Source organism: Mandrillus leucophaeus, unplaced genomic scaffold (genome assembly GCF_000951045.1).
Source record: "Mandrillus leucophaeus isolate KB7577 unplaced genomic scaffold, Mleu.le_1.0 Scaffold46, whole genome shotgun sequence".
Lineage (NCBI taxonomy): Eukaryota > Metazoa > Chordata > Mammalia > Primates > Cercopithecidae > Mandrillus > Mandrillus leucophaeus.
Window position 1 is genome coordinate 2,988,981 of NW_012104920.1, and position 10,870 is coordinate 2,999,850.

Consider the following 10,870-nt stretch of genomic DNA (forward strand, 5'->3'; position numbering starts at 1 on the left):
GGTCCATCTCACTGAGTTCCCTTCTTTGGAAAGGGATTTTTCTTCTGAGCAGGTTGTCAAGTAGTGGGGATGCTTGATAAATGGCTCTTAAAAGTGAACTCAGTTGCCCACCAAAATGTATTCTGGCAAAGAATGAGCAGTGAAATTAATGGACTTGCTTCCAAATGAGCTGTCTGTGCACACTTGTCTCATTTCCAGCAACTTCTTGAAGAATTATAGGTATGTAGTGTGGGGCCAATCAGGTGGTTTAGTGGAAAGAATCCACCTTCTGGTCCCAGCTCCACCACTCATTCCTGCAGCATGACCTCGTATGAGACCCTTTCCCATTCCAAATCTCATTTTACTCTTCTATAAACTAAAGCAGTTAAATTTGGCTAACTCAGTCTCAGATACCACATTTTCTCTTCCCTCCACATGGAAATAATAATGTTTGCCTCACTGAGGCACATGTGGGATGATGTTTGTGGAACTTAGTGACCCAAAAGAATTTTGTTCACTGTTATTGATCATCATTATTCACACCTTCAAACCATGGGTCTGTCACTGCTGATGCCTGGACGTGAAAAAAAAAATTCTTAAGTACTAAAGACACCTTGGAAAGTTAATGCATTCAGCTCATGGTTATGCTTATAACATCAACTGGGATTCTTTTTATTTTTGACAACAAGATTCCTCATTTTATATTGCCTGTCATTTAAGCTGGATCTGCTCATATTTCCCAGGGCAGCGGCCTGGATGTCTGCAATATGTCTGCACATTTGGGCCCCTCCTGAGAACTTCCAGAAGTTCAAAATTTATCTTCAGTCACAAAAGGGAGCACTGTGGACAAATATACTCACATAAATTTCCTGGGATCCTGGCCTTGTTCTACATATTGTATAGATTTTCATCCTGGCATACTGTATAATAGACATTCCAAAGAGAGTACGAAGATGGGGAGCCACATATAACTCCCTCTGTTCCTCCGATTTCTGGCACACAGAGGGCTAAAGAGGGAAAGACAGAGGGGGGATCTCGCAGTGGCATCATTTACCTCTCCTCCAACAGCAGCAATTCAGCTCTGCCCCAAGCTTGCATGTCCCACTTTGCAAAATCAAAGCTATACGGTTAACTACACTTACCCTCCCTAGAAGAGAGTTTACTGTCTATAAGCTGTTACTCAAGCATGTCCCCTGAAGGGGCTAAAGAGGTCTAATCCCCAATCCAAGTAGTTTATCAAATAATTCCTTCCAATACCACATCATATACTCCATGAAAGAAGTTACAGTAACTAAAAAAGGGCCATACACTGACAATCATTACAAATTGGAATCCCAATCCTCTCATTTTTCAAGCAGAGATAATAAATAATAACCACACCAAAGGGTTAAGCATTAAATGAGACAACTGATGGTCTGGACTGGGCATCTTAGAAATTATTGCCTATGGCTATATGGGTAACCTCACCATGTACCAACTGAAAAATGCTACTTGTGTTGGCTAAACACAGCTTTCTATTGAGAATTTTGCACTCAGCTCAATTCCTGTGAAAAGTAACCTCCCAATCCTACAAGCTCAGGCTGGACTGAGTTTCAGGCTTTATCTACATCAGCCACAGAGATAGAGAATGTCAGAGCCCCAGGGCTTTTCAATCTAACTCATTTGCACCATGTTCTGAGTTATAAGCAACAGAAATTAAACTCAATACAACTTAAACAATAAACAGAATTTATTAGCTCATATAACAAAAAAAGTCCAGAGGTAAGGCCAACCTCAAGCAAGGCTTGATCCTGTACTTAAACAATTTCACCAAGGACTTGTTTCTTTCTGCCTCTTGACTCTCCCTTCTGTGGTGTCAGCTTCATGTGGCTCCTGGTCATGATCCCAAGGCCCAAGGTGGTCAACATAAAGACCCAGGAATACTACTACCTTTTTCACATTCAACAGGGGAATTAAAACAGCTTCTACCCAGCATTCCCAAAAGTCTTGAAATTCCCTCTGGCTTCATCGCCTTAACTCACAAGATCATACCAACCCAGTCACCATAGCTGGAAAGATGGAAGGTGTCATTGGCTTAGTCCAGGACATGTATTCCACCCCTGGAGAGGCTCTGGCAGATCATATGAATCCCTAAACAGAAATGGGGGGTTGCTGGGAAAGGAAATGGGGCAATGAATGTGGATGGAACCAGCAAGACCTACCACTTTCCCCAATTTATGAATGAAATTGAGACTGGAGATGGGAAAAGTCTTGTCCAAGATGGCAGATAAGAGCTGGGACTACAACCTGGCCCTTCAGTCTGACGACTCTATATTATTTCCACTCCACTTTACCCCCACCTTGTTCAGACCAACTCACCCAATATTGAGTGGTGATAAATAGGAGGTCAGATGAATCAATTTCTCCCTATAGTGAAATGAACCCCTTTAGAGTCATCACATTTCAGATACCTTCAGTGGGTTTCCAAACAAGTCAGCAGAAAACAAACCTGTGTCCCAAGAATTCTTGCAGTGATAAGATCAACCTCGGCTCTTCTCCTCTCCTCTTGGGGACCCCTAAGAGCCAAGTGGCTATTGCTACTTTTAAGGGGAAAATGCATTCTGCTATGCAAACATTATCACATATTCATGCACTCAAAATCTAATTTTAGCTGCAAGAGACCTCATTATAAGATGTTCACATAATTAAGCAGCTTTCTTCCCAGGGTTTGGAAGCCTGTCTATTCTTCTCTCTCATTTATACATCACTGGGATTACCAGAATGTGTTTTAGTTTTTTAAAATTACATATTTTGATTTTCCAAATTGATCCACAACAGGAGATGAAATCCATAAAAATTACATGTTTTAACACAGGTTTGTGTAACTCTGCAGCCTTGCTATTAAAGTTGGCATCTGTAAACAGTCAGGGTTTCTCTGTTCTATTCTAACCGGTTCCTGATGCATTTGCCACACTTCTGCCCTACATACAGATCAGCTTTTATTCCTTGGCTGGTTGGGAGAGTGTCCTCTTTACCGAGAAGCTAAGAGCTGTAGATGAGACCTAACTTGGAGAAACACAAATGGACTTTCCTGCAAGCACAGACAGATCCCCGTTCCTGTTTCTGATGAGATCTCCTACGTAGGCAGACCTGGGATGAAGGCTGTGAGGCCCACCCCCAGCTGACGGGGCCTCTGCTCTCCCTTGCTCATCCAACATCTGGGAGCACCTGCCAAGGGCCAGGTGCCTTGCCATATGGAGTCACTCAACATAAACTGGATGAACCCTGACCCTATCATTCTTCTTGCCTGCACTCTTCACTAAGGTACACAGTCATCTACAAGGCCACAGGAGCAGGTGACACTCTACCTGGAGGGAAATGACATCTCTGGGCACCTGGCAGCAGTCAATGTACCAACCCAACTACCAGGAAGAGCCTGGTGCTGTTGCTCTCCCCAGACCCCGGCTCCAGTCCCAGCCACTCCTCTCTCCACACTTTACCCTTCCCACCTCCATGGCTTCCCCGCTGCCACGCCTGCCATCGCTTTTGAGGATGTAGGTTTGCTCTGGGATGCAGGTCTGCCCTGGCTACCCCTCCCAAGGCAGTGCGGAAACTCCCAAGGGGTCTCAATGCTCCGAACACTAGGGAGAAAGAGCCCCATCAGGGGCCTTCGCGGATTCGATGCTGAAGCTATCCTGAGCCAATAAACATTTTCAAAGACCTTGGTGTTTCCAGCTTTGAACTGAACTGAGTTGACACTATGGGAGGGTCAAGAACAGCTTTGCATCATTGTGGGTTTGGGGGAATCCCAGGAAGGATTTAGAGGCCACCAGGGGCACAGATGCCCAAACCCACCCACTGGCCAAACTGAAGGTTGGAGGAAGCTTCCATATGGGGAAGGGCATCTCTACTGGGCCCTCCACCCACTACCTGTGCTCACGGCGGGTAGCTCTAGGTTCCTCATCGTCAGGCTAGGGAGCAGAAGGTCAGGACATCTCAATGTCCAGCTCTCCCAAATCCCTCACCCTGCCTTCTCCCAATGCAGCTTCGCTCAGGCTGAGGGGAGGTCTCCCTGACAGCTGACCCAGAGCAGGACCATGGGGCCCAGCCAGGGTTATCCTAGGCCTGGAGAAGCCACTGAGGAGCTTCCTGAGTTCAGGCCCACCCACCTTCCCCATCTTCACAGGGGCCAGTGTGCAGCCGGATTGCCACAATCCTCCCTGCATCTCAGCCACCTTAAGCGTTGCTCCCGGGTTGCACCCCTACCCTCCACACTTGAACCTCCTGGCCTCCACAGCCTCACTTGCGAGCCCAAGATGTGTAGCATACGTTGACCCCCATCCCAGGCTGGTAGGGCCTGACCTAGGGGTCAGACTGAGTACTAACTGGCTCTCATGACCCCAGTGTGGGTCCCCAGAGAAAACAGGGCCCCTATGGGTGCGGCACCAGTCCCAGTGATCTCCGAGACACAGCCCTTACAGTCTCCCCGTGCCAACTCCCAAGACCCATCTGCTGGTGTACAGGGTCCCAGGGGTCCTGGGCTCCCCTGGAACTTCAGCTCCTGCCCTCTCCCCCATGCCCCCACGCTTACACCTTGCTTCTGAGGCATGACTTGAATCTCCAGCTTCCCTGGGGATAGTTGGAGGAAGAAGCCAGGCAAGGAGGCCCCACGCCTGGCGCATGGGGTAGTGGGGGTTGAAGGGGGTGGAGGGCAGGGCACAGACTTAATGTGGCTGGTCTTGAGGTCAGTGTCTGTATTGGCTCGGGCGGGGTGGGGGCCAGCCCAGCCACAGAGAAAAGAGAGGCAAGGCTGCAGAGTTTGTGGTGCCCGTAGTCACACCACACATACATTTATGGGATGTCAGGCACACGGCCAGGGCCGCACAGCCCAGCAGCAGCAGTCTTGGCGCCCACCTCCATCCCAGTGGTCCTCGCTGCTCAGAGCATAAATGCCCGCCCGGCCCCGCATCCCAGAGTCAAACACCCTAATGAGCAAGTCTACGCCGGGGCTAGACACGGGAAGCCCAGGACCTCCCAGATCCCAGGGAGTGCATGTGTATCTGTGTGAGAGAGACAGCCAGCCAGCTTCCAGGAGCACTGGGCCTGGCACCTGTGTGTTACGTCTGTGCGTGGCTGCGTTTGTATCTGGGGGCGCCTGGCACACCCCACGTGGGTGGCTTCACTAAGACGGGGCCGTGAGCCTGGAGTGGTGTCTGAGTGTGTCTGAGGAGGTGTGGCTTGGTGGCCAGGTGGGTGTGTCCTTTTGTGTTTGCCTTGTGATGTGTGTCTGCTGTGTCCAGGTCTCCTTGTGCCGGAGGCAGCACCAGGGTGGGTCCCCCACCCACGGTTCGTCCCAGTGAGGCCACAGGCCTGAGCATCAGAGTGGGGTGCACAGCCCCGTGGTGAGATTGCATCACTCAGCGGGGGCGGCGGCGTGGGCCGGGCCTATCATCTGGGCACATACTCCCTGGGAAGCCCGGTCCAGTTGTGGTCACGCAAAGCCTTGTCCACCGTCCGGATGTAGCCATTGATCAAGTCTTTCATCTCCGGGGTGAAGGGCTCAGGGTCGTGGGAGCGCCGGCCACGCCGCCGGAAGCTGCCCTCCTTGTTGTTCTCCACGCAGAGCAGCCGCTCCTCGCTCACAGACACGTTGAGGAAGGCCACCATCTCCCGCAGCGTGGGCACCAGGCTGCGCCGCAGCTCCTCGTAGTGCACCACCAGCAGCCGCTTCCCGTATTTGAGCCAGTCCAGGACGTGCGAGGACCACCATGAGGCATAGCTGTTGACAAAGTCCGGCCACTCTAGAGTGAGGACAGGAGAGACGCAGAGTCAGGGGCTGGTCCTGCCAGGGCTGCCGGTACCCAGGAGGCTGCTCGGGAGAGGGAACTGGGCAGGGTTTTCCACTGTCTGCTGCCTAGAGTCAACCTGGCATTCTCCATGGAGGAGGACCCTTTGGTGGCCGAGCAGTGAGTCTGTGGTGGGCAGGGGCAGCTTTGGGCATCCTGGTGGGATGAGGACACTCTGCAGGCTCCATTTCCCATCCTAGGTCCTCCTATAAAGTTAAGTCAGCATGGTGCCTGATGAGCATGTATGTGTCTTGTGGTTTGATTGCCAGTTTGAACCTGTGAAACTGCCAGGCAGTAGGACATACAGTGAAGCCACAGGCGGGGGTGGCCTTGGACTTTTGCAGGTAACCTACTTTATGAGCTTTCTTTTTCCAGAAAATTAAGGAATTAATTTTTGGGGAGGGGTGTGCAGGGTCTAAATATCAGAAATCATCTCAATAAAAAGTTTCCATAATTGGGCTATTAACACACCTCAAATGCTGTGTGAAGCGTTTGCTTTCTCTAATCTTCACAATGACCCTAGGAGACAGGGCCTATCCTTATTTTTAAGATGAGAAAACAGGCTCAGAAGACAAGGTAAGCAGCTTTCCCGGAGTTATACAGCTCATAAGAGGCAGAGGAGGCATCAGAGATCAGCCTGCCTGACTGTCAGGGGCTGTCTAGGTAGAGGATGATGGGGGACGGGGAAGACTGGAGGCCAGCAGAGGCCACCCACTGGTTGATCCAGTAACAAGCAGAAAGGAGTGCAAGCCTGCCTGGCCATGGGCCCCTGTGACTAACCCTCTCATCCCACCCTGCCTGGAGACTGCTTTGTTTCTGACCGACTTCATGTCTCATCACTTACCACCCAGACTCTATTCGTCACCACCCAAAGGCTCAGCTGTGCGTGTCTTGAGGGCAGAGACCCTGATCCCATTAGCCTGGGCTCCTGCTACCCTGCCCCATGCCTGGCACCAGGAGGACTTCAGCAAGTGTGAGTCAGAGGACTGATTCCATGAATAAAGCTGCAGTGGGGAACAGGCCAATCTGACCCAGAATCAGACACTCTGGATGTTGGGGCACAAAAGGCTTGTATGCCCCCCAAATTCATGGAGTCCTAACCCACCATATCATGGTATTAGGGATGGGGGCTTTGGGAGGTGATTAGAGTCAGATGTGGTCATGAGGGTGGGGCCCTTGTGATGGAATTAGTGCCTTTATCAGAAGAGACACCAGAGAGCTTTTGGGGACATGTGAGGACACAGTGAGCAGCCGTCTCCAAGCCTGGAGACAGGCCCTTCCTGGGAATGGAATTAGCCAGCACTTGGATCTTGGACTTCCCAGCCTCTAAGACTATGAGAAATAAATGTCTGTTGCTTAAGCACCACTCCCTTACCCCATTCCCCAGTTTTGTGGTGTTTTGTTACGGCAGCCAGAGCTGACTAAGACATTGGGTGTGAGTCCCAGCTCTGCTGCCCACCACCAAGACCAAGTCCCACAGCCGTGTTCTCTGGACTCATCTGGAATGTGGGCTGATGTGATTCCCCGACCAGACACTGTGAAGAGTCAGCGAGAGGCAGCTTAGGAGGGAATTAACATGCTGAGCTCTGACCAGAGACCAGGCAGGCACATCATCTCACTGCTCCCTGAATGCCCCATGAGGTGCAGGTCTCATTCTATAAAGGAGGAACCTGGTGCTGAACACAGAGGAAGGTGCAAAGCAGGGCCATATGCTGCCCATGTGCTCTTCTCCCAGCCCTGTATGAACTCCACCGCTCCTTGAATGCCCCATGAGGCACAGGTCTCATTTTATAAAGGAGAAACCTGGTGCCAAAGACACAGAAGGGTGCAAAGCAGGTCCATGTGCAGCCCACATGCTCTTCTCCCAGCCCTGCATGAGCTCCTGAGCAGAAGCAGAGATGCAAAGGGGTGCATATCACCCTACTATGCACTCATAGAGGCGGAGAAGATTCTTGGTAATCAAGCTGGCATCTAAGTAAAACGCCTTGACATATGGACCTCAGCAGGCATGGGGGGCAAGGGGAGGAGGTGAGCTTAAGCCCAGGCAGAGCAGCACTAAGTCCCTAGCAGGATAGGGTTTGAGTGCCTACCTGTGTATACTGATCCTGCATCCTGCAGTGCCTACCTGTGTATACTGATCCTGCATCCTGCAGTGCCTACCTGTGTATACTGATCCTGCATCCTGATGGGCATCCTGCCTGTACTGACAAGCCTCCCACCCCCACCACAAGGTCCCTGATTACCTTTGCTCTTCCAGTTGCGGTCAGCTGCATACCCCAGGTGCCCGGCACATTTCCTGTTGAATTCTGCCACCAGGGACCTGTATGGGTTCCGGATCAGCAGGATGGCTGAATCAAACATCTCAATCTCCCTCCTGCCACTCTCATGGGTTTTGACACAGATGGTGCGTCGGCTCCGCCAGTGGTCCTTTTCGCCCTTGAACCCTGCAGGGAAAAATGAGAGGGTCTCTGTGGAGGATGGTGTCCATGGAGCCCCCTACCACAGCAGCAGACAGGTTGGGGAAAGCCGGCATCAGGGGCATAAGAGAGGCCCCATGGAAGGCACAGAGGGCACTGAGAGGACCTATGGATGGTGACAGGAACAGCTTCCACAGGAGTGACCCTTTCCAAGGGGAAGTGACAACAGGAGTTGTCTAACAGTGGGGAAAGATGGCATCTGCAACAGAAATGAGATGAGGTATTCCCTGAAGACCTCCAGGAGTCAGGGGGCAGAGGACCTGTCATTGCAGACGCACGCATATATTTTGGGCGTCTTCATAGAGGTAATTTTACGCAAGCATCACAGACAACCTTTGATTGAACCATAGCTGCAAACATAGCTGAATGAACAGACTGAGGCACAGAGTGAGCAGAGGACTTGCCCAAGATCACACAGCACCATGAAAACAGCACCAGGGCTCTCTCCACAGGCCACTGTGTGTCCCTGTGAGGCCCCCAGCTTCCTCTCACCTCCCCACCGTCGGGGCAGGATCCTGACTTACAGGTTCAATGGTTGTGAGCAGGTGTAGATCCACCCTCTGACCTGATGCTGTGGTCCTACGACAGGGCCCAGCCTTGCCCCAGAGCAGGTCTGGTCAAAGCCTCATCCACAGTGCTTGAGCCTGGCCCTGAGGACCCAGGGCCCAGTTTCTATGAATGGAGACTTGTTCCCATCGATCAGCCTATCTGGGGCCCTCTCCTTCCTTGGTCCCTTACTATAGTACTGGGCACTCAGAACCTGAATGACTACTGGCAGAGAAGGCCAGACTCCACCCATTCATCCAGAGTCACACATTTCTCAGTGAAGGTTATTGTGTGTTCGCTGTGTTAGACTTTATTTTGGGGACAGAGGATTAAGCCTCAGACCTTGTCTTTAAGCTTATGTTCTAGTAGAGGAAATAGCCTAAGTGCAGGCTATAGGGGTTTATGGAAACAAAGAGCAGGGGTTCTAAATAGTGGGATGTCCTAGAAGGCTTCCTGGGAAGAGGTCTCCTGAAACTAGTCTCCTGGCCACACCCCACGGAGCCCACGCACCCAGCTCTGAGACATGTTCCATAAGTGCTCATGCGCTTCTCTTGGGCTCTTGGAAACGAAAGGAGTCCTACCACCTGCCCCGCTGCAGGAACGGCTGGAAGGCATGTGTATCTGCAGTGAGCACTGAGGGATGCTTTGATGCCTGGAAAATGCAAGTCTCTTCTGAATCCGGAAGTCCGGGTTTACCCATTGAAACTCAACAAGCTTCAAACTCATCTCTGCCATAGGCCAAACACCAGAAGGCCTCGCTTTGATTCATTCTGTCAAACAGCTGGAAAACGCTATGAAAGGAAGAGTCAAACTGGAATGAATAAACTTGAGATCTGGTCTTTAACAACCCTGAGACCCAGGGTGCCTTCCATATTGCCTCGGCCTCTTCCAACAACAGCTATTCTGCCTTGCAGCGCAGACCACATTCGACCTACCACAATAGATTTGGCGGTTGGGCATTGGCGATGCTCTGTGAATTGTGCGTGTGTGTGTGTGTGTGTGTGTGTGTGTGTGTGTTATCACTCTGTCAGTGCTCTGAGGCCACTGGCTACATCTAATGGTGCTGTAAGGCGCAAAGATGTGTGTGAGGTATCTCTAAAGCATTTCTGAGGCAGTGTCAACCCAACCTCTACAGCTGTCAATACCAGTCATTGGGCCACTTACTATATGGAGACCAAAACCGCCAGCTGCTTGAATACAGTAAGAGCCTTGGAGACGAACAAGGTGGGTAACTGCAGCTTGGGCACAGTGGGTGAGTCCCAGGGGACTAAGCCAGAGTGGATGGGGCCATGTGCTCATGTGACCACTTCCTCCCTCACCCGAAGGCGCCTGTAACACTCGAGGCTCCCGGGGACGATGAGGCTGGGTTATATGGACAACGATAGCTTTTTCTCAGAACCAAGATTGTTATGAGTGATTTCAGAAGCCAATGCCAAGCTCAGGAAGTTTCTGTTTCTCTAGGACGTCACTGACAGCATCAACTTTCCTAAACCAAACTCTGGTTAAGAAATCCAGAGAAAATGGGCCGGGCATGGTGGCTCACGCCTATAATCCCAGCACTTTAGGAGTGCAAGGCAGGCAGATCACTTGAGGTCAGGAATTTGAGACTAGCCTGTCCAACATGGTGAAACCCCCCGTCTCTACTAAAATACAAAAATTAGCTGGGCGCGGTGGTGGGTGCCTGCTGTTCTAGCTACTCAGGAGGCTGAGACAGGAGAACCACTTAAACCCGAGAGGCGGAGGTTGCAGCGAGTTGAGATCATGCCACTGCACTCCATCCTGGGCGACAGAGTAAGAGTGAGACTCTATCTTAAATAAAAAAAAAAAGGAAGAAAGCAAGCAAGCAAGAAACCCAGAGAAAATGTTGCAATGCTTGACAACAGAGAAATACATTTTAATAGATTTTGCCAAATTTTATGCCAATGGACTTGTCTGACGTTTTTCATTCTTAAACAAAACACAGACTTCAGTCATTTAACTTAATTTCTCTTATTTCTACAAGGGAAAGATCACAAATCAAAACTCTTAAAAGATTTTTAGACT

General features: G+C 50.7%; 1 protein-coding gene across 2 annotated transcripts in view; it reads right to left on the bottom strand.

Moving 5' to 3' along the window:
* Positions 1–4,769: 4,769 nt before the first annotated feature.
* WSCD1 (WSC domain containing 1) overlaps positions 4,770–10,870 on the bottom strand; it is a 65,177-nt gene continuing 59,076 nt past the window's right edge. For both annotated transcript variants that reach the window (XM_011994671.1, XM_011994670.1), the window contains exons 8-9: positions 8,048–8,248; positions 4,770–5,759 (exon numbers count right to left, since the gene is read on the bottom strand). In XM_011994671.1, coding sequence (XP_011850061.1) covers positions 5,407–5,759; positions 8,048–8,248 — 554 coding nt within the window. In that variant the 3' untranslated portion in view covers positions 4,770–5,406. The remainder of the gene's footprint in view (positions 5,760–8,047; positions 8,249–10,870) is intronic.